Here is a 26,694-nt window from a genome sequence, read left to right on the forward strand (position 1 = left end):
GCTTATGTCCCATGAAAGCTGCTCAACATCAGGGTGCAGGCACCACTCAACAGAATGTGAGTTCTCTAAGTTGAGCGTCACACCTCTGCGACATCTGCTGTTCTCCTACAATCCCTGTCTTTTAGTTCCAATTATTAAAAAACCACAGTATATACAAAAACAAGCATTAGCTGTTCCTTCTCCAGTGTGATTGGATGGTGCATGGATAGGTGCTTAAGTTTTTCCTAGCAAGCCTAAGACTGATAATACTAAATAGCACGTTCTGAAGAGATGAAGCAGAAAAAGTTAGATTACAAAGCAAAAAGGTCAAGTTTGATCAATCTGAAATTACTCACAAATACGAAATAGCAGACAGGCACCCCTCAAAAAAACAGAGCATTTGTGAGCTACTTCAACACGTTTTTCATTTAAATCTAGAATCAAGCTATGTCTGTAATAAGACTTTTTTTTAAAGAAAAAAACAACATCTAAATCAACTGGCAGTTGTTTGTTGCTGTGGTTTTTCGGAGACATATTTTCTTAATCTACATCAAGTTTAGGCTTATCCAGGAATGCACATGAGCATCCTTGTGGCAACCTACTGCTTCTTCCATAGGAGCCTCTTAAAATTTCTGATGTATCGAGCCCAAGCACTTGATATTCTGTTACTCGGAGAATACAGCAAATAAACAAAGACATGTAGCTTAATAACAGGCCACCATGTGCTATGTGGAAGGAGAAAGCAAAAGCAAAATATTCATTTTCAGGTAAATGTTTGGTGTCTTCACTTTCAAAATATATTTATGCTTTTACTTCTTCCAAAAATACACTCACACATGCCTTTCCAACTCCTGAAAATACGAAACTTGGGGAGAAGAGAGCCCCAAAGAACCGCTTATTTGAATTAAATTCTACAAGTAAACCAACGCCTTTCTCATTAAAAATTTTCATTTAAATTCCGTACTCTGTGCCTGGTCACAAGAATTCCAAGAGAATGAGTTACAAATTTACAATTGAGGTCCAAAAATTATTATGCAGCGTTGCTGTCAGCTGCTGAAAAGATTACGGAACCTCATTCTGAAATAGGAGGAAACACCTCACCTTTTCCAGAAGGATCCTTTCTGTACAATTTTACTTAGGTTTGTCATAAGATTAGACATGCCGAATTTTCTACAGGTGCACAACGAACACCTTTGTTTAGGCTAACAAACAGGGAGAACTGATACTGAGGAAGTTTTCAAACTTCAAGTGGACTTAACTGGCAATCAGGAAAAAGAACGGTCATCTCAGGAGATTATTTAATCTCTAAGGAACCTGTACACAAAGCCAAGTTAGAAGCTCTATACGTCAGTCACCATTGCATAACTGACAGTAGATATAAAGCATAAAAAATGAAATTAAAAAGAAAACACTTTTGTATAACAACGGATATAACAATATTCACCAGTGATGAAAAGAAGTAATCCACAAGCACTTTCTTAATGCTCAACATACCTTTTTTTGAGCAGCTTCCTTCTTCTTCTTGTCTTCTTTTCTCTTTTTCCTTTCTTCCATCAACTGTTCTTCCTCTTCTTGCACTAAATCCCTGAACCACACAGTTTGTAATTAACTCTCCCAAAATACAATCTGTACACACTTAGATTCATTTTAGAACAATTATTTCACAGTGACCCAAAAGGAACTGGGGAATTTTACTTCTAATTGGATAATATTCCTACAGGGACTACGCATTTTCACTGCAAATTGCGAGTGAAAAAACTTTAAGAGCAGATGCAGTGCCAAGACACGTAGAATATTTTCCTTTTATAAAACATGTAACGAAGGCTTAGACATTAACTCAATTCAAAAGCCAGTGTCAATCCAGATGCTGTTTAAGCTCTACCTGCTACTGCGAATCAGCACGACTCTGAGCTCTCCCACACCACAGTTGCCCGGCGCGGCCAGTCCTGGCCGGGCACAGCGTGGCTGCACACACCCGCTTGGGTCAGCGCTGGTTCCTACCCAGCCACCGAGCTAACGCAGGAATCTGCATCAGCTCACCGATCTTAAATGCCGCCTCTGCCAAGAAACATCCAGTGTAGGCATTTTCTTGCCAGAGCAGTGAGATAATTCAGCCAGCTGCGTGCGTGTGCAGATGCTGACAAAGGATGCGTGAAGAAGCAGAACAAACTGAAGAGCATGGTCAAACCTGGGCTTTCAATGGGAGAGCAATTTTAGAGCACCTTAGATTAGTGAGAAAACTAACTTGTAACAGGTTTTATGTTTGTCATTAAATGAAATTCACTTAATATAAAATTTTACATGCTAAAACAGAAGGCTTCACTACAACGCTACTTCACAGGTTATGCTGCAGTCTTTCAAAGACAGACTTTCTCAAAGAAAATACGAAAGGGAGAACACGGAGAGTATAAAAAGCAGAAAGAAATAAAGGTATACAAGCATGTAAATATGACAGAGGGAGCCTACGAATGCTCAGCTACTTCAAAGGCTGAGATTCAGACAGTAAATATTTTCTATTTACTAGAAAACCGACTTGCAAGGCTCCTTCACCACTTCAGGGTCAGGAATGTTTACAAGTTCAAAAGCTTTGAAGCTTTTGGCCCACACGCCCTGACCATACAGTCAGGTGGACACGATTAAGAAAAAGTTGAGAATGTTTTTCTAGTCCTCTTCTTGAAGCATATCTGTGCTACCCCAAACACCCCCGATAGCCTGAATCTGAACAGCAGCTCCAACGCACACCCGCCCTCTAACCGAGGAAATCACGTCCTTCAAACAAATCCTTGTTTCTATGCACTTGAACAGGACGTGGGAATAAACTGCACAGATGTTGACTAAGTAAAGCAAGAAGACACCACATTTACTCTCTGAATAAACTTCAGAGATTAGCAGAAGTCCTGTTTTTTAAAGCAATGTTTCATAAGCAAGCAGCTTGCTCCCAGATCTGTACATGCTTTCTATTCCATCAGCTGCAGTGCGAGAGGTGCTCAGATCCCAAGCTGCCCTGGAGATCACCGGACACTAAAAGCGAACAGACTCACATCTGTTACTTACTGCAGCAAAAGAGAAAGCTGAGACACAACCAAGGGAAGGGTTACGGAATTTACACCCCGGTTGGTGACAGCTGGTCTTGTTGGCATTTATCTCCAAAGTTCAGCTTTGAACATAAACACAGTTGTGATTTTTTTTTTTATCTTTGCCATGCATTTCACACACTAAGCAAGGCAGGAGAAGGTATTTTATTACACACTTACTTTGAATATATTAAAATCTCCTTTCAAAAGTCAACCTCATTCAATGACATGGATACAAATTTACTCATAGTAATAAAGACAACCTTGCTTATACAAAACTTCGGGGGGAAAAACCTAAACATGTCATTAAGGAGCAGTCAACAAGTGGTTTACTTTTGCCTAGAAACACTTGGCTCCTTTTTAGCCTCAAGTTACCTACAACTATAAAACTGCGGCTTAAAATATGATAATTGGATATAAAAACCAGAAGTGATGCAACTGAATACAGTAAAATACAGGATACGTAAGCAGCATCAAATCTTTCATTACTTCCTCAGATATATAAATAATCGGTTAATTCTACATTTCATGCAGCTCAAGTCCCGTTCAAAATGAGTTGAGCTATCAGTTAATTTTCTTTTCTTTTTTTTTAATTGACACGTGACTTCTAGTTGCCAAGTTCCATTGTGGCAAATTCACATAACTTCCTCACTTTTTAAGCAGACAAGCCAGTATTCTTATGCCACCCGCCCCTCACGGTAGGTGGTGCCAATGCAACTAATACTAAACAACAGCTCATCGGGTCTTCTCTTTACGGTAGCCAGAAAATTCTTATATTTAGCACTCTGCATAATACTGCCAGCCTTTTGGAAGAGGTGAGCATCACATCATCGCTGCGCATTTGATTTCTACCTTTAAGCTTTAAGACTGTTCTCCTGTCCCACTGTGAGATTCTTTAGCAAAACGTTAAAAGTGGTTCTCCTCCCAGCAGGGAGGATGCCATGATAATGATACCTATACTTAAATCTCAAAGCTTGTGGCCATTTGGCTATTATTATTATTTTCAAACAAAAAAGAGACACAATACAGTAATGCTTTCATATGACATCGGGGAATAAAAAAGGCTGCATGACTTTAAATATTTACAGGGCACAGAAACTTCTGAGACTATTAATGTTACCCAAGATACAACCATAAGATCATTTTTCACATGTGCTAACTGAAACGTTTTACTGAAATCTATTTCTTTCAGTACACTCAGACAACAGCTATACTTTGTTGAGTTAGTAAGAATGTATTTGGAGAGTAGGAAGTTCTGTGTTCACAAAATTAACGTCTTTTTGTTGTTGTTGTTTTTGTTAATTTTTACTTAATTACAAAATTTTGACTTTTCTGACTTCTCTCTGTAAACAAACTCTTTGGAGCATGACTACATGTATCTGAATAGCAACTAATAAAAACAGAAATCAGTTTTCATTCCTATTTGCCAAGATCTTTGTTCTCACTGCAAATCTGATTTCATCCTCCACTTGTTTCTTTTCCCAGTGGTCCCTTCTGGTGGGATATCACTGATTTGTTGTTTAGCCAGCATTCTTTTTCTCCTCGAACAGCTCTAGGGTGACTGTTACAAGTACTAATGAACTTTCCTTGCATGGGTTAAACAAATCAGCCTGACAGCACAAGTAGAACTGTAGCATGCTTTGCCAATGAACAGCCCAATGCTGGCAGTATTCCCCCCACCACCGCTCTAAAAAGCTTCTCCAGACCAAGCTCTGTCCTTTAAAATTTTCTGATGGCAGACAGCAAGCAACAGTCGCTTCTTTTTAATAAATCATTGCTTCTGATGTGTTGAGATATGTAAACTAACTAACTAACTATTCTTTCTGGGATCCCTCTGTATTTCAGTTGTAGGCAATGTGGTTATTCCACATTTTACCATAGTTTTATCATCAGGCTGCAAGGTTCAGTGAGGACTGTCTTCCTGCAAAAAGCTATCTTGCATTTGCAATTAGGTATCAATGAGCAACTAAGAGGTTAGTCACTTAACCACAGAAAACAATCACCGCTGGCCAGGTCAGTTTACAGCAATCCCTTGGACACACTGCAAATCGGAGGTAACGATGAACCTGCAGTGACATCTGTGCACATGTGTGTGTGTGATGTAGGTCAGCTTTGCCCATCATTGCCTTCCATCCTGAGCATCTGTAACCAAAGTCTGCAAGACATCCTCAGACTGAGTTCATTTGGAATAATTCAACTTTTAACACGCGAATTAAATCGGTAAACACCACAAGAAGTGTGTAGGTCTGAAATCAATCTGTAGTTTCTATGTATTATTACCAAGAGTCTTATTATCCAACTGACAAGGCCAAGCGTTGCGTACCTTCCTCCCGTGGCCGGCAGAAGTCACGCCGCCAGCCCTTCTCCTCTCACAACCTCACTGCTGGAGCACACCACACAAGCACTTGGCACACATGCGGCTGGCCTGACACCTGCACAAGGCTGCGTTCAACACATTTCCTGGAGCAGCGCTCTGCCTACCTTGCCCCAGCATCACCCCAGGAAAAAGCACCAACACAAGCCGGCTGTGCAGCTGGAATCGCTGTCAGCATCCCGTGACTTTCTGTTTCCCAGAGGCTCCTTAGCCCTGGAGAGCCAGGTTCTTAGCTCTGGAGCAGCCGCCCAGTCCGGTCACGGTGCCTCCGGGGCCCCGTGCCCCCGCATCTGGAAGCGCTGGGTGCGCACGCCTGTGTGCGAGACGCTGAGCTGCAGGGCCTTAGCGAGAGGTGACATCTGGGGAACAGGCTGCTGCTGTCAGCAGCGGTCAACCGGCCTGAAACTTGCCCTCGCTAGGCTGTGGAGCCCCAGGGAAACAGTCCAACTCTCCTGACTGCCACCTGAATTAATTGTTCCAGCAGCTCAACAAGGGCTACGGGCACAGGTCAAACCCCTCTGATGCAGGAAGCACATCAGCGCCGCAGGATGGTGTGTTACACCGAACTGTCTGCTGGAACAAAAGGTTACTTAAAGGATTTCTAATATCCTGAGAAGAATTCTAAGGGTTAAGAAAGCCACTAACGCTTTTGCTTAACAAATGTTAGTGCTTCACATGCAGAAACTTCATTAACTGAAAAATCATTCAGGTTTTAGAAGAAAGCTAGAGCACTGCAAAAAGCACAGGCAATGCAAAGCAGTATTTTCACAACAAAAAAAGTGACTCATCGATCTTGCTACAACTAAGTCAACATGATTACATTTTATTTTTAGAATACAAATGCTAACAAATAACACACCAGTAGCTCTGGAATATTCTACCTCAGCATCATTTTTCGGCTACCACATAAGAACAGTAAAATTCCTACATTATGACACTGATCATTCTATTTTCATGTATTTAAGAAGAGATTTTACATGACAAAGCCAGCTCAGCACACACACACAAACTGTGATTAGTACGCACCAGGACCTTGAAAAAAACTACCTACCTATAGGTAGGTTTTAACAAGAGCATTAGATTACTGTTATAATGTTAAATCTCAATGACTGAAAAGCAAAATTAACTCATCCTACAACTAAATAACAGTAAAGTCCTTATTGCCTATTCATTAGAAACGTGAATATTTCAAGGAATGTACTCCTACTACCACTACCCTCTAACATAAGCATAGACCTAAAAAAAACAAATTTAGATTTACCGATTAAGTCATCACAGTCTAAGGCAGAACTCCTAAATTTCCATCTCCGACAGCCGAAAGAGCAAGTCTCCCTTATTCTTCCCAACAAGTTAATACATGACCCTACCAACAGGCAGCACGTGCTACTATTTACGCACTGGATTCCAGCATCCCTTAGAAGGTACAATTATAACAAGCTACGTTTTTAATGCTACTTCTTGAGAAGTTACGTAGTATTTCTCATTTATCATCTTACACTTTCATAGCTACCCATGCCTGTTCTGCACTCAGCATTTTAGGTATCTCTTTCAGTACAAATTACCAACAGCGTCATGTTACTTTGCAGCATTTAACAAAAACCACTGTAGCAGCAGAGGCTAATAGTAACAAGACGAAAATGGAAAAAACAACAAGCTCTTTTGCTGGGCTCTTCCCTGCATCTAGGTAGGTGTACGCCATTGCCCTGGAAAAGAGGTGTTGGAAGCAGCATGCTTGGCCCCTCAGCCTCTGCAAATTCTGGTTCATAAGAATTATATAAGCAGACTTCTATTATTTCCCCTATCAGCCATCCAGCTTTCACTGCAACTACATCTACAGGACATTTCCTTTTCCTACTAAATAATTGGACTAGCTTGCTAAATGGTGGTAACAAAAATGCAAACCTTGTTCTTCAATTTAGATCAACTGCAAATAAAATACCCATGCCATATGAAATTTACATTTGAGACTGGAGTAAAGACCCTCAGTTTAAACGGCTTAACTAGAAAGATATGTTATTTTCAAGTGAGACCAAATGAAAATTGATCTTGATCTCAGGAGAGACTACGCTTTTTGAAAGCTCTGAGAACATACATGTAGAAGTTGCAACTGTCTGCATAACTGTGAATAGACTGACTGCTAGATAAAAACTCATCAATCACATTGAAATTTCCCCTCAGTTGTGGCAGTCTTGTCACAGTAACTCACTCAGCACAACTTGTTTGTGTAAGGAAAAAAACACGTACCAGAACTCTTTACTTATTTAAGCCATTTTTTTTTTTTTTTAATATACTTATCTTCTAAGACAGGTACCGCTTTTGCAAGACAAAGTGCCTCATGATTCTGGGTGACTTTTGAGATTAAGTCTTTCACTTTGTTACTATCAGTTGTGCCATTAAGTAGAAAGCAACTACATTCTGCCTTCTACGGTCATTCTACTACTTCTTTAAGCTTTGACAGTGCTAACATTTAATTTTACTTTTTGTTTGACTTGTTATTTGGCTTGCAATCTGGAAAAGCTGTAATATTCACAATGTAAACATTGCAGGTAACATTTACATCAAATCATATTTTACTGATTACTTTAAGTCTTGCAAAAGCTTCTATTAACGTGTAATTTAAAAAGCTACAGCCTGGCATTTTAAAAATATATGGGCTGAAATAGAGAAAGTAGTTAGACGTATTTAACCTCTGTTCTTACACTATATGAGAATCAAGTATACCCATAGTTTCCTGAAAGACATAATGAGGATGCAATAATTAACGTTTGTAGAGCATGCTTTCTTTGCTGTTGTAACATACAAAAGGGAAACATGCTACACCACAATAAATTACAATTCTAGTCACCCCACTGAGGAAATTATGGTTACAATAAGATTTTTGACACAAATTAAGATCTAAGACATTGCACTGCAATATTATGAACACGGTATTTATCTCAGAGTGAAAAGCACATAGTGCTTGCACCCAGCAAATGTCAGCGCTGAAATAAATCAAGCCGCCATCCCACCACTAATGCCAGTTATCTAGCACTCATCAGAACTAAGCTACTTATGTAACAGAATTGTATTAATTGGGTTTGGAGATTCTTCAAGTGAATGCTAGCACTCGGAGCGCTTCTCTACAAAGGCTGCTGGAGATGTCAGCACCATTACCGATGCTCACGTTGCGTTTGCCAGCCAGACAGCCACCTTCTCAATTCACTTTCAAACCAAATTAAAGTCACGCTGCCCCACAAGATGGTGCTAGTACATTTTAAAGACACTTATCACTGACAAACGCTTCAAGCCATGAGGCTGGGAAGGGATTCTCCCAAAGGTATCCTGCGTTAGGTTACTCTGAAGCTCTTGAAACACCGCAAAGCCTGCACTAGGGTTTTCAGTGTCATTCCTCTGGCCAAGTGTGCTAAACGCACCGAGTGACCGACCACCGGCTGGCACTAGTCCTGACCAACACGAGGCGGGCGGGCTGGCAGCTCTTTTCACTGGACAAAGGAGACGACTTAAACAACCAGCCCCTAGCGGCCCTGTCCTAATATCTGAAGCTAAAAAGACATTTATTAATAACTGAAAGTAAAACGGTTTTATTGGTCCGCTTCTTGAAAGGGCATGCATCATTCAGTTTATTTATTGATAGCAGGACGCTGGAGACACTGAGAGCATGCTTGCTATTGAATCACCAAACATCAACTTCTGTGCTAATTAGTTATGGATTTCTGCCCTCTACCCCTTTGCTACATGTGTTAAACATAAAAGTAGCAATTAGAAGCGATTACACACAGTGGCTTCTGAAACCACTTCAACATTTCCAGTGACAAATATATTATTTGAAAAAAAAAAGTTTTTAATTAAAAACAAAACAATAACAACAATAAGAACAATTTCACTATTTGCTCTTCTAGTTATAAATTAACTGCATGCTAGAGGTGGAACAGTCAGAGAGTTACGTAAGCATACGGAACTGAAAGACCTTTTATAATTCTGCAAAAGCAGCAAATGTATGCATGCACTACATAACTCACCTATGTCTGATGTTATATACAGACCTCCAAACACACTGCCAAGACTTAAAATTCATGTTTTTGCTGTATTCTGACCTAAAATTTCCCTAATATTTAATTTTTTTAGATAATGCAAATACATACAGCTACCAATAAAAACTATTCCTCCGTTTCTAAAATCCAATAGCTTGCTTTTGTATTAAGCCATCATCATATAACAACCAACTAGAAAAATGTGTATTTTAGTTAAAAATTGATCCTCCTATTCCTTTATTAACACTTCCTATAAAATAGTGCATCACAACACAAAGAACATTCTCCAAGTTTATGGAAGAGAAGCCAGTACTTTAAAGTTAACAACAAAAGACACCTAAAACATGCCTTAAACAGAAGCATTCTGACAACTAAAACCACTCGGCACATTACACAGGAGCAAAGAAAGCCCCTGATAAGAAAGTTAAACCACTTGTACACAGATTCTGCATGTGTTAATTCTTCCCAGCTATTAACGTAAAGAAGAGGCGCTGCCAAGCTAAAAACTGATACCTCAGTGCATAACTAATTAGCAAATAGGTGCCAGCTACTCTTTTCTGCTTTTAAAATACCTGTCTTTATCACCCTAGGAGTGAGGTGACAGAAGTTCAACTATCGTGTCTGCCATTATCAATTAGTTCAGAGACACTCATCTTCCCCACTTCCCTAGCGCAGAGGCTGGCTCAGTAGAACCATGTCACAAACTGCAACCGCTATAAATACGTCAGTTCTGGAATAACATTCTGGTTCCATTTTCTCCCCGAGGCTTCACCCGAGATTAGGGTTTATCACGTTTACCTCTACGCAGTCATACAAGCCTATTTCCCAAAGAGTTTGTCATCTAAATACACAAGACTTCAGTAGTAGCAATAAACAATCCCTATCTTCACTTAACAAACGGGGATAGGAAGATCCATTAAACCGCTTCTCCAGAAGCGAACTGGTTGTGCAGGATATCTGTAACATATGCACAAACCTGAACACTGCTCAAGCCCAGCACCGTAGCTACCGAAGAGTGCTTCAGTATTATTAAGGTGGAGTCAAGAAGCACACTGCGTGGTGGGTTTCCGGTAACACTAGAAAAGGAAGAGGTGAATGCGAGCTACCTTATGGGGCCAACCTGACAATTACACATCATCTGAAAAGGTATCCCACTGATTGGGTAGGGGAGAAAAGAATATATCATTTTGCTTAAGCATCTCTAAAGGTCTTGAAAGCATAAACAGAACGCTGCCTCTTTGCAGTAAGCTCTTCTCATTTGACTGCAGAAGTCATCCTGTAGGAAGTTTATCAGGAAAAAAGCCCTGCCCCTCCCACCTCTGAAAAAAAACACAACAAAAATAACAACAGAAAATCAAGTGCTTAAAGTATCAGCAGAAACCACTACATTTCTCACTCTGCTTCTCATATCTATGCCTCTGTCATTGAACCATCTCATTTTTTTCTAAAGCAAATAAGGAAAGCCTCATGCAAATATGGTGGTTATTCTAACACAGAAGAGTTAAGAAAAAACAACAACAGACATACATTAGTAACTTAGAAGAATACATGGATGAAACCTAGAGGTATATATGCTGTCAGGCAAAGTCTGCTTTCCCAGAACACGGACAGTCTGCAACCAATGCAGATGGAGCAGAAACGGGTGAATGAAAGCAGAGTTGTTAATCTTCCCTGTAACTTGTATGATTGTGAAGTAAGAGTCAAATGCCTGTGCTTGGGAGTAAAACTGTAAACATATTTCAGATATTTACCTTCTCTCAGTTCCACGTAAGTGAGGTAGAAAAGCCCTGTTTAGCAAACAGAATTAAAAAGCTATTTCTTAAACCAAGAGAACTACGTGGCCTTTTTTACTGCTGCTGATTTGACCCAAATTTAAGTTGCATTCCTCCAGTTAATAGTGGGAGGTAACACGTTCTTGCTCAGAGGTAGACTGAACAGGTTACATTTCACTTGTAATATTATGCAGCAATAAAATGTGCAACACATTTATTTGAATTACTGTTGCCAGTCATGCACTATGCCTATTTTTGAAACCAGCAGTACACACCTAGTCCACTGCAGAAGTGCATTTTAAAGAGGACGCAGACCAAATGAAGATCTTTTTGTGAGAGGCCAAACGAGCCAAATTTCTAATCCCGAGATTAAAAGTCATCGCTCTAACCGGGTAAGCAAGCTGTATTAACAGCTGTAATACTTACTCTATCGCAAACCAACAGTCTAAGCCAATATTTAAGTAAGATTTACAAAAAGGGTATTTCCTACCTATTTATTTTTAAGCATAAACTCCAAAGGCAATTTCAGAACTTAAATGAAGATATTCCAACATCCCACAGAGTTTAAAGTCTGTATATACACTATGAAATTTTAGATTAAGAAAAAATGTACAATGGGTCTATTTACCTTTCCCAGGGAAAGATATTTACTCTTTTACAATTTGACTAGGTCACTGCAAATTTAATAAGATCACAAACAACGATAGCAGAGAAAGAATGAAGGCTATCTGTTGAGCTCTGCAATAGTAAAACAATCAGGCCTATCCAGAGTAGGCATGCTGCAGCTTTACCAGGCTATGTGCCCACATGGTGAAAATTCCCTCACTAAACAGAAACCAGTTAGATGACAGGTTTCTGAAAACAACTGATACGTCAAGGGAAAAAGCAGCTCTTAATCGTTTAAATGAAGAAAACACGTAGCTCGTGTGTCAGAAAACAGAGACCCGAGCCATACCAGAAGTTACTCAGTGAACCTTGATCTGTTCTCACTCCCCACAAAACGCTTTCTTCAGGCAGTTGTACAGTTTACCTTCACCTCTTTTCACCACCTATACTGCCCGCATGACAGGACAGACCTCACTAGCAACTCAATAGATCTTCACAGTTTTATGACTCTAAGACTTGTGCCATTATAAATACATATCTCAGTGCTCTATCTAAAAACACGGTTCTGAAATTGCTTCTGGTATCAAGTATACACTGAGTACTATCCACACAATGCTAATGATTTAATTTTTTAGACTGCTTTGTAATTTCTGGTGGACAGATTAAAGAGTTGTAATTTGAAAATATTCTGTTCAAGTAAAGTCCATTTAACAATTACCCTGACATTATATTCAGCTTATCATTTTTAAATACGTCTTAATGATTCTGTATATATTGTTCAGATGCCAACAATAAAATGGAAAAAAAAAACCTGCTCAGGCATATCATCAAAAAAAGGAAGACACGCTGACAACGGGGGAGAGCCGATCAATTTTCACAGTGTAATTGTAAATCAATCTGAAAGTTTGGGACTGCTTAACTGCCATAAGTAAGAGAAAAGCAAGCTATGTAAAAACTAGCAATCAGTTTAATTCAGGGTTTAAACTTATTTCAAATGGCCCTAGTAAAAGTCCCCTGGCAAAAGAGCCTAGTAAACAAACTCTATTAGAGAATCTGACGCTGTTATTATGTAAAAGAAACTACATTAAAAAGGTGTTTAGACTACAGAACTACCTAAATTGCAGACTCCCCTACGCAACAGACAAGCACATTTTCAAATTATTATTTTTTTTAATCCTTATAATTAACATGAAATTAAATGCCCAAGAAAAAAAAACCAAACACACCAGTTTTTAGCCTTAGGTTGACGCTTTCCGAAGTGCGGGAGTGAATTCAAACGGGCATCTTACCTGCTTAGTTTTCTTTCGACTTCTTTGGTAGCTTTAGCTTCCAATTCTCTGGAACAGAAAGCGGTGTCGGTTTCCATGTCAACACAAATGCAGCAGAACGCAAAAAATAAAGCCGCGGCGGGGCTAGGACACGCACCCGGCTCCATGGGGGGGGTTGCCGGGAGGCAGCGGGCAGAGCCCAGGCCGCCGGTACCGGCCGGCTGCGCGTCCCCAGCCCCGCCGGGGCCCAGCCGAAGCCGCCCTCGCCCCCCCGCAGCCCGCGCTCACCCCGCGCGGCCGCCCCGGGGCCGGCCGCTCCGTTCTGCTGCATCACCCCGCGCCGGGGCCGCCTAACGGCGCTCGCCGCCACCTCCCCGCGGCCGGGCGGCTGCAGGGCACGGGCGGCGGAGCGGGAGCGGGGGCTCCGCGCGGCGCTGCCGGGGGGGCTCCGCCGCCTCCCGCCGCCCGGCCCCGTTCCCGCCCGGCGGCCCTGCGGCGGGGAGCCCGCGGGGATGCAGCCCCCTGCCCCTGCCCCTGTCCCCGCCGGGTCCGGTCCCGCTCCCGGTGCCGGCCCCGGCCCCGCTCCGCCCCCCCCACCGGGCGCCCCCCGCCCCCCCGTCCCAGCCCCGGCCCCTCCCCCGCCCGCGGCCCCCGGGCCCCACCGCGGCCGCCGCCGCCCGGCCCCTCCCCTCTCCTCCCCTCCTCTCGCCCCCCCCCCCCCCGCCCGCTACCTCATGTATGTAAAGTGCTCGGAGTCCGGCCCGGCGTGGCTGCGGCCCGGGCCCGGCGCTGTCGCGGCGGCTCTAGGCGGCCTGGGCCCGGCACTGCGGAGCGGGAGGGCCCGGCAGCTGCTGCTGCAGCACCGCCGCCATTTCCTGCCTCCTAACCCGGCCGGCCCGGCCCCGCCGCGCAGGAAGAGAAACCCCGCTCCCGGCACCGCTTCCGGGTCGCCGCGCTCCCCAACATGGCGCCCCGGCAACCGCCCTGGCAACGGGGAGGGGGCCGCGAGGCGCTGACGCCGAGGCCCGGCCCGGGAGTAGGCCTCGTCCTTCCCGGCCCGAGCCCCCTCAGCGGGCCGGTGGGGCGGGAGGCGACGGGCACCGGGCCTGGCCTCCAGGGCTCCGAACGTCCCGTGTGAGGCCTGCCCCAGCCGCAGCAGGGCACCGCAGCGGGAGCTCACCCCGAGTTCGGGGGCTTCTGTGCGTGCCCCCGGCCTCCAGCGGCCCGCCGAGGTGCGGGCGCAGAGCCCTGACCCACCGAGTGCGGCTGTGGCAGCCGGCGTGGGTGGGCCTGCCTTTGCAGCGCTCCGTCCGGCAGATTGTTTGAGGATGTAGTTTATCACCGTGTTTGTTACTTATCCTGAAAATACACACAGAATCCCAAGCATTACCTCATTGCAACAACCCATAGAAAAGAGCGGTCATTTCCCTGAGGAATGCAGGATGACACACAAATAGGCAAATAACACACGTTCCCACCAGTACTTTTTCCCTATGGGGTACGGCTGTTTCTGTTCCCAGGCGCTACTGCTATGCTCAGTTCTGTTCTGAATTTTGGGGTGTCAGTAACAACTGAATCTGATGGAAAAGAAGTGTCAGTGTCTAAATAAACACCATGAAGTGAGATAGTCCTTTCTCTTATCCTTCCACAGGCTTCCTTAGGTTGAGAGAGGACACTGAAAAGCATCTAGTGTTCACAAACCTAGCTAGAAATTCATTTATCTGAACACATAAAATATCTCTGTTTACATTTTAGATTAAATTAACTTCATACACATGCAATAAAGAGAGAAGAATATATAAGCCACACTCTGTTTTACTGCACTTGATTTCAGTAAAAATATCCCAGAAATTAATTTGGAGAAATTAAATCACTCAAAGAACTGACAGGGAATAATGGAAAAGAATTAAGAACACTAATGCTGAGACAGAATGAAGATGAGATCAGACAAAAAAATCACCGTAAATAGAAGTGCATCGTTACAGGCACTTTTCTGTAGGAAAGGTAGAGATAGCATTGTAGTTAGGTCTTTGTAGCCCAAATACTGCAAACGCAAGAATTGGAAAGTTCCTCAAAAATGAAAGTGAAAAGATTCAATTTTCACCATCCAAGTCTACAGAATAAATAATGGCAAGGAAGTATGTTTTTATATTTTAAGTTAGTTAGAGCAATTTAAAGTGTTGCTGGCATGAATAATTAGCATATATAAGAAGATTGTTTGCAATAGTTTTAAACTCATGAGTCAGCTTAACATGTCTGGAAACATTGTGGTTGATTTCTCTCCCCAAGTTCCAATGCCTAGAGGATAAAATTCCTTGAAAGACACAGATGCACCACTGCTAGCAGACTCTATAAGAAAAGAGTAAATACAGATTAGAAGCTTCTTTTTAGACAAGTTGAACTGGAAAGGTATCAGTGCCATAGCAAGTATACTGATACCATACTTGTAGCTCCATCTCTGCAAACCAATCTCAGAAATATAACAAGATATATTAGCTTTCAATATATTCTGTCTGGTCCCAGGCTAGGTTGTTTTGGTGCACAGCAAAACTGTCATTCAGATGGCTGCTCGCTGGCATTCCTCATTTAGTTCTAAAGCACTAGTTAAAAATACCCTAGCAGTCTGAACAGCTACTGTTCAAGGGAATAATTGTTATTGTGTGTGCCTACAGTAATGTTCAGGAATTTAATTTTCTTCTGAACTCCCTTCTACTGTTCAAATGGAAATAAGCATCCTCCCGTCTGCTCTATTATGAGAGCTGCTGAGAAAGGTGGTTTTGTTGGCATAGGGAAGTCTTTGCTCTCTTCTTGCATCCAGCTTGCAGCATTATTACAAACATTTACCAGCCCAGTTTCAACTGGCTTTTACCATTCTTATTAGCATTAGTGAAAAAAATGAATGCCATTTCATTCACCTGTAAAATAAATGGATGCCCTGGACAAATGAGCAATTGTCTCTGGAAGTTTGCTGCAATACCACCTGCCTTTCTGCCAGCATGAATGGAGTATTTTTCAGCTGAAGAAGATCCTACATTATTAAAGATGAGCATTTATGACAATGCAGCCTAGCCAGTAAGGTTATTTTTGTCCTCTTCCTAGAGGCTTAATGATATAGCTTGCATTGCTGTGAGCTGAACATGCACATGCATAAAGTGATAGTATTATTTTTCATGTACTTAAAAGGGCACTGACAGTCTGAAATTAGTTTCTCTGCTTCTATTAATAACTTGGAAGTTAAATTTGGTCTTGAGGTTTATTTTTCTTCATATGAAAAAGTTTGGATTGTCATGTAATAATGTGTAAATGAAAGCTGTTATTTCCTGGCATCTGGATTCAGCTTTCTGTGACTGTTTCATTCACCGCAGTCCTGTTTCATCTGTTTTTAAAGGGACTGCACTCAATGTAGGAGGACTGTTGTTAAGTTTGTCCTCAGATAGGAAGGCTAATAAATGCATTACTCTTATTATAACATTTCGTTAACTGTGTTATGCCTCTGTCAATAACATTCATAGTCAAGGTCGGTAGTTTTCTTTATTATTTTAGATTGTTCTCTAATTTTATTTATGCACATGCTTCCAGCAGTTAGACTGCTGTAGCAATTGCTTCCGTTCTGTATTGTAAATATTACAGTTTGTTGTACATTATCAGCAAATCTGCTTCATTAACTATCCCCCTACTTCCTATGCCAACATCTCACACCAACATTGCGATCCTACATCTTTCACCCTCGCAACTAACACTTTATTTCAGCTATGTTCTTACAGCTATGAAACTGGCTGCTTCATTGCTGGATACACTGGTGAAAATATGGCAAGTCAACAACCCTCAAATAAAAAGAACATTTTCTTCAAGAAGCAGCAAAAGGACTGTTAGTCAAGTAGCCATACTTAACAGGCCACAGCAATTGGGTGGAAGTGGTGCTAGATAGCCTCTCCTTGTTTTAAATCCTGCCAGAGATGCAGAACTGCGTATTGAGAGGCCTTCTGTTCTGAATTCAGACTTCACCAGGCAACTCATCAGCCATGCAACGACTGTTTGGAATATGCATGACAGTGTAACACGGGACACCCGTTGACTACGCTGGTTCTCCCCATTTGCCAACAGAAACAACGCAGGGTGGTGATGAGATGCTGTAGGAGAACTGTGCTGGGGCTTGTGCTGTAGTTACTTTTTCTGAGCTCCTGTTGCCCCTTCTGATTGCCACAGTGCTCATAAGAGCAAAGCAATCCAGTTTTGCCACCTCCAGAATTGTCACCAGTGTTAGCCTTGGCCTTAGCTTCGAAGTTTTGTTGAGCATAAGGTTATTTGGAAGAGAAGATCTGGGTCACTTTCTGTCCTGCTCGCTACATTTCTTTTGTTTCATTCTTTCTTCTTTTTCTCTTGTGTTCATTAGAGCTTGAACCTCCAGGCTTCTTGTTTCGGCCAGCAAAAGGACAGTAAAGTAACACCTCTGCACTTACAAAGATGTGTGTAACCATCTGGGTTGGGAGCAGCTGAAGGGTAGAAAAGTCTTTCACATCCATTATGAAATGTCATAATTATGAAATGTCGCTTCCTTATGGACTCACTGTCTCTAGGAAGCCACTGTCTTCACAAGTGGGTGAAGGAGTACTTCAGGTACTGCATGCAGGGAGGAATCCAGCCAGTGCTGCCAGCGAGCCTTCCTCCACACCCTGCCGCTGGTGTGCTCAGAACGGCAGAGGCACTCCAGCACGTTTACAGGCAGCGCCTAACGTCCGCCCAGGCTAACGTCCACAGCACTTGGATGTGGTGTGTAAGGTTGTTCGGTCAGATGTTTGCCAGCTGGGCCTGCTGGAGACATCTGTCCGTCCTCTTCCCCATCCCTGCGGAGATGGGCAGTGCCTGGGAGCAGTGCCCGTGGCTCCCCACCTCTCCCTCTCCTGGTGGCGGAGCAGCAGTCGTAGGGAGCGCAGGGAGCAGAGCAGCCCGCGGAGGACAGCCCCGCTGCTCGCTGCTCGCCTTGATGCTGGCAAGGGGTGAGGGCGATGGCTGCTTGGTGGGGAGAGCCCTCCTGCAGCACCCCCCTGCCCCCGGCAAGACGAGAGGTTGGGGATTTGGGAAACGTTGTGTTGTGTCCTCGTAGCGCTGAGGTTAGACTGGCGACCGCTTTCCTGGTATGTATTTGAACGTCCCTAAAGCACTACAGTCATATGTGAAATTAGAAATAATGGAAACAAATACTCGAGGGCTCTGCTTCCAGGCAGCTGCCAGCGATGGATCTTTACAGTTACATTTTCACCGGTCGGTAAACATGGCCTTCTGGTCACTGATCCCCAAATATCTTTTCCCAACAACAGCAGCTACCATCTGCCCCCTGCCAGCCTGGCATGCATCTGGATTCTCCAGTCTTCAAGTTCCCCATTAACTTTTTAATTAGGATTTTTACATAATCAGAGTGAGAGAGTAAACTGCAAGAGAGAGAGAAATGTACTGACTGAAAACAGTTAAAAATGAGCTGGCGCCATTTCAGAGTTTCCCCTTCCCTCCACCCTTCCCCTTTATCTGTGTTTGCTGTCAAGGCTTCATGCAAAATGAAGCTTCAGCGCGGTGTTCTAAAGCCGACACGTTAGAAAATACTTTCTGCTTAATGTCTGGGGAAAATAAAGCAAGGGGCTCCTTTTATAAGTCGACATGAGAAGCGCAGGCCTGGGAATGTGGAGAATTTGCCGTCAATAACCCTTTGCCGCTTGTTACATTCAGCATCATTATACAGAATGAAGAAGCTGTCATGAGCAAAACAGATTGTTTTCAAAATTGCACTTGACTTAAATAATCTAAATGAGCTGATCTGACAGACAAGGGAAAACAGTCTTCTTGTTCACAGAGAGGCTCTGTGTGTTACTCTGCTAGGAGGCTCCTCTTCTTGTTCATTGTAGAGGTTTTATTTACAGGATGCATTTTTAGAACGATTTAAAAATAGCATAGCCGATGGTAAGAGGTGGTAATATAAAGGCACTGAAGAAGCAGTTCTTGCTCATAAACACATTGCCCGCCCAGGAGCAGCTCAGTCAAGACAACTGGACTATTTGTGTTAGACATCTGGGTCTCTGTAGGATCCTTAATTAGGAGGAAGAAACGCAAATGACAAAGTTGGAAGGTGCTAACAGAAAGTGTTCGGCTTGCCTTCCAAACAGACCTGGAAAACAGCTCCCGAAATCTTAGGCGAAGGCTCATGATTAAGCAGTCAGTGCCTGTTTCACAGGCTGCAGTAGCAAACAATCATTAGATCTGTGCTCAGGAAAAGAAAATTTGCTGCCTTGCCTCCAGGCTCCCAGTGCCTTTCCAGCATTATCACCATTACACAGAGTGATCAGAGCGGGGGAGAGCAGGCACTTGGGGTTATTAAATGAGAATTTAATCCTACCCTTTAAATCAGCAAAAAATTATAAAAGATAAAGAATTTCCCTGTGTTTTAAAGCTAGTCCAACTTGCTTCCCCTGATCTGTGCTTGGGAAGGCTGCCAACTGTAAAATGGAATCGCTGAGCCTGAATTTCATTCTGCATCCAGCCAATTACGCCGTCCTCACATCCCCTGGTCTCTTAAGTGGCGCAGTGCAAGAGACGTTTCCAATCTTTATTTACCAGGGCTGCATTGCACTGGGGAAGAAAATCGACTCAGGGTTCCATCGCGCCCTTCCCTCTTTGCCCCATCCCCATCTTTGCCCCCCCGAAGGCACACAGAGAGGCCCCCACCCGCGGCACGGCTGGGCAGTGGCGCGGGTCCCCAGGCTGTGCCCATGCTGGAACTGGCTGGGTCACTGTGGGTGGGTGGCTGCTTTACTGCCATGGCTCTTTCTAGTTTATTTGTAGGGTTTTTGCTAAATATAAATAAAAATCCAGAAAGTAGCGTGGCACTATTTGGAGAGGCGCGGAACAACAAAACGGTGTCCTCCACCACCTGGCAGGAACATGGGGATGAAGCATGCAGGGAAAAGTGCTCTGCTGCCTCCTCCTTGCCCTGCAGCCCCAGCAGCTCACCAGGAGCTCGGCACAGGCAGCGGCTGCCCCGGCCAGCGCCACAGGGAGCACCAGGAGCGGCGCAGCCATGCTGTGGGGACAGCCACCGCCGCGAAGGGACGCTCCCGGGGCCGGCTGCTGGCTGCACCGGGGTTTGTGTGCGCTGCCTGCCGCCTCCTGCAGCCGGGGCACAGCTCCTCATCACCAGTGCTTGCTGGCTGTCCAGCCCAACAGGCGCTCTGCTCAGCACAGCACGGTCCGACGGAAGATTTCACCTCTGTTGCACTTCTCTCTGACAACAGCAGAGAACACTTGGGGTGTGGGAGGATGCGCTGTACAGCAGGCCACAGTGCGTGAATAAAGTCACTTACACTCTCTGGAATGACAAACAAGTGCACCCAGAGGTACCGGGAGACACGTGGCTGTACAATTATTTATATACTAGACCTGGTTTAATGCTGGCTGTGTAAAATGGCTTCCTGCCTCAGACAGGTGCGTAACTGTGGCCCTACTGAGGGGCAGCTGCATTGCTACGCTTTTCTCTCACTTTGTGATGTAAGTATGAACCTGGGGACTCTCGCTCATATAACATTCTTTTTTTGGTTAAGAATTAGGATTTTTTTCTCGGTCTTCTCTTTAAACTAGAGCTTCAGACCCCAGAGGACCTGGCAGGTCAGGAATGGCCGTGCCTGCCCGTGTCTGCCGGTGGCTCGCCGCTGCCTCGCTCTGCCTGGCTTCTCCTCCCCATCAGCTCCGGCAGAGCAGCTGGCTGGCACAGCACGGCTCCCCCCGTGCAGGACAGGGTCCTCCTGTAGCGTGGCCGCTACAGCTGGGCAGCCCTGGCGAGCTGTGGGTGGGAGCCCAACCAGCCCTGCTCGGTCCAACCAGCCCTGCTCCGCACACGCGCCCCCACCTCTGCCGGTCACTGGGGCTGCCTCGGCGCAGGGCTGCACGTGCCGGGCTTCTCCCCCTCTCCCCGACCCTGCCAGGGGCCCAGCCTGCTCTGAGTACCCTCTGCACGGCAGAGAGAGGAGGCGCTGGGACGGGATAGGAGAGGAGGGGAACTCAGCGTTCCCAACAGTTGTTTATAAGCAATTTCCTAAACTGGGATGTAGGAAACACATCTAGGCTGACACTGTGACTCCTGTGAAATGTGTCCTGGGAACTGCAGCGCTAGGGTGGTTTCCATCTCACCACAATGATGCAGTAAATTACTTAGGAGACTGTCTGAGGTTTAGCAAGATGAAAGGTCTTTGCTGCCAGACCTTTGAGGCCAGCAGCTTCGTGCCCACTTCCAGCTGCAGCACAGCACAGCAGCAGCGGGGCTGCAGATGGGGGCCGAGACCGGAGGCTCCTGTCCCGCCTGCTGCCCGGTGCAGCGTGGCCGCGTGCAGCACCTCACCGCTGGGGCAGCGCCGCCGGGGCAGGGGCAGGATGGGCGCACCAGGCTGGGCAGGTTTGGCTCCGCGGCTGGGCAGGGTCCCAGGGTCCCACCCGGGGGCTCCTCTTTGACCCCAGCAGCTTTTCTGCCACCCAGCGATGGGATCTCAGCTACTGGGCTTTGCGGTGCAGCAAATCCAGCTGCATCTGAGCCTGGTGGTCAGGGCTGCTCTGGGAACGGCACGTCTGACCGCGCAAGGAAATCACAGACACACCCAGGCAGCGGGAGAGGGAAGGAGAACGTCTCCACCCTGCCTGCCCCCGCCATCGGGCACCCCGCAGCCGCTGCAGGCCCCTGGCCCTGTGCAGGGCTCTGCCTGGGGCAGGCAGCAGCCACAAGCCTGCCCCGCGTTTTGGAGCGAGCAGCGAGGCCGCGTGTCTGCATCGCTCGGCTCCCGCCGAACAAAGGCGGCTCGGGAAGGACGGCCTGGCTGCCTGCCAGCGCGCAGCGCGCACAAAGGCTGCGGGCACGGCTGCGGCGCCTGGCAGTGTGCAGGGGGGGCATTGGGATGGAGACCACGGGGCAGGGCCCCTGGGGCACTGGGTGGGCAGGGGGCAGGCAGGGATGGAGCGGGCAGGGGTGGAGCAGGCGGGCAGCAGAGGCACCATCCCCATCCTGATGGGAAGCTCGGTGTCTAGCAAAGTGTCAGACAGTGGGTGGAAAGCTGTGGGAAACGGAGGTGAGCCCCGAGCCCCCTGGGGACTGTGACAAAACCTGGCTTTGTACATTCAGATCATTAAAAATTCAGCTTTTAGTCTCTATTGTACTCATGGGTAGGTGATTATTAACTTTCCCCAGCTGTCCCCAGCTGTATAAAATGCACTCTGGCCTGGCAGATATCATGGGGAGAAGTGAAAAGGCAGCATCCTTACAGAGTGACAGAGGGTGAGTTTCCAGGGGTAAAGGTTTGAATAGCAGAGTGTGTTTGAAGGTAAGATTGATGTCCCACGGAGGACTTCCTAGAGTCAAGGAGGATGCTTTTCAGAAAACTTCATGGAATTCACCAAAGACCCTGCTGGGCAGGTCTCAGTTACGTGGGAAGTAAACTGTTGCTACAGCACAGGTGTGTGATGGACATTGCCTGGAGGATTCCTGGACCCGTTTTCTTGGCTACAGACCCGCAAATAATTCTCAATGGTAAGCTTACAACATCTCTCACACACAGCAGGATTTGCTGGTGTACTGTCAGTGCCATATTCATCTGCTAAGGAAATCTTTGTGCTTGCCTAAGCAAATTAGAGAGTCGGTGCAATCTAGTATATAGACTGCAATCTCGTGTATGGATTGCACACAGATATGTGTGCACCTACAGCTTAGCTGCTGACGTTATTTGCTAGTCTAAGGGGAAGGCAAGGACAATGAATTGCATCCTTCGAGCAGGCGGTGAAAATGAGGGGGCATCCAAGAAGGAATTATCATCCCCACTCGTTTCATCAATGCAGAAGTTGTCTGTGGGAGGAATTGCTTTAATTGGTTTGCTAGTCTGTCCTGGGCAGTGCTACATACTGAACAACTAATTCAGCAAATCCATCTCCTTCTCAGCTCCTGAATTATTTGCATAAAGGTTTAGCAGTCTCTGTTCAGAATTATTTCAACAACTTTTGGCTGGTGGGCTGCTCTTTGAGGGTTTGTGGCCATGAACAACACAATTTGTGCGTCTGATAGCCGTGCAGGTAATCTACCATGTAAAGCACAGGAACCGCGTGGGGCACGGGCCGGATCCAGCCGAGCGTGGCGTGGTGTGGGTGGGGGCCGGGACCACCTGGCGGCCGCAGCCCCACGGCCCCCCCACTAATGCTGCCCGCTGACGCTGCCACCCGTCCCCGCAAAGCCAGGGAAGGGGGCAAAAGCAGCCACTGCTTCCTGCCAGGCAGATGCGAAAGCAGCCGCTCTGAGCCCATCGGTTCCTGTGTTTCGCCTGCCCCGGTGAGCCGGGAGCTCGGCAGGGCTCGTGCACGTCCCCCCGTGCCCCGCCAGGACTGGGGACAGCCGCGCAGCACGGGGAGCTCGGGGCTCGGAAGCACATGGGGAAATCAATCACGCACTTTTCACACCAACAGCAGAACACCTCCGGGGCGGCAGCCCGCACCCCGCTTCCCAGAGCAGGGAAAGAGGAGAGAGACAGAACATCATTTTTTAAGCAAAGGGAGACACCCAGGTGCTACCGTGACGAGGGCTATATAAATAGCCAGAAAGACAGATTAGACAGAGCAAAGCACACTGTCAGCACACAACAAATAATAAACGAAGGATAAGAATCCCAGGGGAGGCACTTTTCTAATAAATGACATTTTGATCTATAGCTTTAACAACTTGTCCCAAGCCATCATGTACTGAATTAGGAAAAGGAAACCCGTAACCTGCCCTGTCAGTCCTGAAGAGGGTCAGAGAGGCATAAATATAGCTATGGAAAGGTAATGAAGACATTTACTGCGCTTGCAGAGTACCCATTCCGTGAGACTACCTTGTCAGTTTTACTGCTGATAAAAATAACCAGCTGGTTCTCTATTTCCAACAGTGAGCCACCAGTGCTCCCTGCAACCCCGGCCCCACAGCGGCAGCGCCCTGGAGCCAGCTCAGCCCGGGCTGTTTCACTCCCTGTGTCCGGACCCTGCGGTCTTCACTACATATGCGATGAAACAAGAGCAAATCCAAACAGATTATCTTCACACTTTTAGGGCAATTAACTCCTTCTGGTGAGCTAACATCTCCAGGCAGGTATTTTTCCATTTAAGTTAAGTCCATGCAATCCTTGCAAACGTTCGGGAAGCCGTCGTAGTTTCCCGGTGATGGTGATGAACCACAGTGTGAGTGCAACGGGGCTGAAGGCCAGGTGAGCTCCATCCCCACCAAATCAATTCGGAAACACCTTCTCACAGCCGCCTCAATAGCAGCCTGTGATCGGCCGTCTCTGGGACCCATTTGTTCTCGTGTAACAATCAAAACTTAATTTATCTTATTTTAATTAAAGCTAAAATATTCAGTAGCCTTCGATTTCTCTCATGGCTTTGCAGGCAAAAAAAAAAAAAAAAGAAGAAAAAAAAAGCCAGGAGAATAAAGCGACATGATAGAAAGAAAGGCCTTTGAAATAAACATGTGCTGGTTCTGTTGGCTTTTATTTAATATGTAGCCCTTTTCTTAAAAGAAATAATTATGTTTCAAAACCTCCTTTCCCCGTTCAGAGAGCTGCCTCTTTCCACATTAATGCTATTTGCATGCGCCATCTCCTCCTACCCTTCAATAATTTAAACCTTCATTTTTTATTCACTCAGTTGTCAGATTCATTTACATATCATATATCTATATTTAACACTGAGTTCACTCGCCTTTTTTTTTTTTTTTTTTTAAACAGGAAATAGATTTCCCTTCTAATTTAACAACATCTCGGGGAAAGGCTGGCTGTAAAGAGAACATTACTTACATCTGTGTCAGTTACCCGAGACTCTAAACTGCCTTTTGATAGGAGCCAGAAATGCTGACCTGGGCGTGCAGCCCCGAGCCTGCGTGGCCTTCTCCTGCGCAGGACCCTGACAGAACGGTGCTGCTGCTCCTCCTCCTCCTCTTCCTCCTCCTCCTCCTCCTCCTCCTCATTGCCCGCCATGTGTGGGGCTAGGGGACTGCATTTGGCAGGGACGGCTCCTTGACTTCCTCTCAAGTATTTACTGCGCTTTGACAGATCTGCCTTTATTAATAGCTTGATGCAATTAACATGATTGCTGCTAACACTTTATTAATTGTCGCTTTTGCTGCCTGCCTGCTCGCAGGCGGGGTGGAGACACGGCAGGCAGCCCCGCGGGCCTCCTAGGACGGGGTGCTCGTGTCCCATGGCCCACGAACCTCCCGTGTGGTCCCGGGGCACCAGCGGCTGCTGGCTCCTGCGCCTGGGGCAGGCGGGGAGCTGAGCGTGACCTGCACGTGCGTTCAGCCAGGTCTGGCTGCGGGGGGTGCGCCAGGAGACATGGTAAGGGGACGGGGTGCAGGCAGCCGGACTGCTAAATCCAGCAAGCTCCGGGAGGCGGCTTTGTGCCCACGGGGAATTCTGCAGCCGCACGGCTCAGGGGCAGCCGCCCTGCTCTGGGGGGATCCTTCAGCTGTCCCTGCTGAAAATTCACTCAGAAGACCCTGGGGGTCTCCAGGTAAGTGTCCGGCTGCCGTTACAGCCTCTACTGCCAGGAGAGGGTCTGGCACCCCCTGCACCAGGGCTCTGGGGCAGCACCAGCTGTGCCCAGCACCTCAAGGCAGCCTCTGCCCGCGGCAGCCACCACCCAAGTGATGGGGAAGGAAGGGGGAGAGGCACGAGGTGTGCTCGGGCAGCAAGGCAGGGAGCAGCTGCTGGGGGTCCCGGGGGGAGCACGGTGAGCTGCGGCACCTCCCGACGGTGGGGAGAGCGGAGGCATAGCGGGGGCAGGATGCTCAAGCCCCGGCAAGGAGCTGCTTGTTCAGGGACGGACACAAGCACACAGCAAAGCGGAGAGCTCAGCAGACCCATCCTGGGTGCAGGGGCAACAAGGAGCTTCCCGGCCCTGCCTGCTTTGGGAAGTCCGTGGCCTCTGCGTAGGGTGGAACCCGTGGCTCCGGTGCATGGACAGCAGCTTCGGTCACCTGGACCAGCAGAGCTCAGGTGAAGAGCCCAGAGCCACCTTGCTCCGTGAGCACCTTGGCCTGAACAAAGGATGCGGCCATGTCCCGACAGAGCAGCCTCGTGGCGCTAGGGTAAGAAGACGCTTAGCAGTGCCTGACCTGCCCCCCAGGTGCTGCATGAGGGGAGCAAAGGGCCATGTTCCGCGCGGGTCAGCTTGAGACCTAAGGAAAATAAACAGTACTACAGGCAATTTGGAAGAGAGGACATGAATCAGAAAGGGGTAAATCAAAGAGTCGGTCACCGAGGAGAGGCTCACATCTCCCTCTCTCACTTCCTACATTACTAGAAAAAACAGTGAGCTGATATCAGACAAATGAGCCCTCTGGACCCAATTTTTCAAGTTAATGAGCTCCCCTTGCAGCTCTTCCCCGGAATGCAGACTCCCAGCACCTACCCTTTGCCACAACTTCTAATGAGCGAAGCCACCACCATCTATCTCAATATCTGGAGGGGATGGCTTCCGTCTGCATCGCTCGGGGTTTACCCGCTGCCCTCGGCGCGTGGGGACGAGTGCTGCCAGTGCTGGGCA

General features: G+C 46.4%; 1 protein-coding gene across 8 annotated transcripts in view; it reads right to left on the bottom strand.

Annotated features, from left to right (window-relative positions):
- The window catches only part of TNRC6A (trinucleotide repeat containing adaptor 6A), a 50,228-nt gene extending 36,206 nt beyond the window's left edge, over positions 1-14,022 (bottom strand). For 3 of the 8 annotated variants that reach the window (XM_048067595.2, XM_048067600.2, XM_048067586.2), the window contains exons 1-3: positions 13,836-14,022; positions 13,126-13,173; positions 1,474-1,564 (exon numbers count right to left, since the gene is read on the bottom strand). In XM_048067595.2, coding sequence (XP_047923552.1) covers positions 1,474-1,564; positions 13,126-13,173; positions 13,836-13,840 — 144 coding nt within the window. In that variant the 5' untranslated portion in view covers positions 13,841-14,022. The remainder of the gene's footprint in view (positions 1-1,473; positions 1,565-13,125; positions 13,174-13,835) is intronic. The other 5 variants (XM_048067615.2, XM_048067605.2, XM_048067590.2 and 2 more) reach the window with 2 other exon arrangements.
- Positions 14,023-26,694: the final 12,672 nt, after the last annotated feature.

The sequence above is a fragment of the Anser cygnoides genome, chromosome 15 (assembly GCF_040182565.1).
Source record: "Anser cygnoides isolate HZ-2024a breed goose chromosome 15, Taihu_goose_T2T_genome, whole genome shotgun sequence".
Taxonomy (NCBI): Eukaryota; Metazoa; Chordata; class Aves; order Anseriformes; family Anatidae; genus Anser; species Anser cygnoides.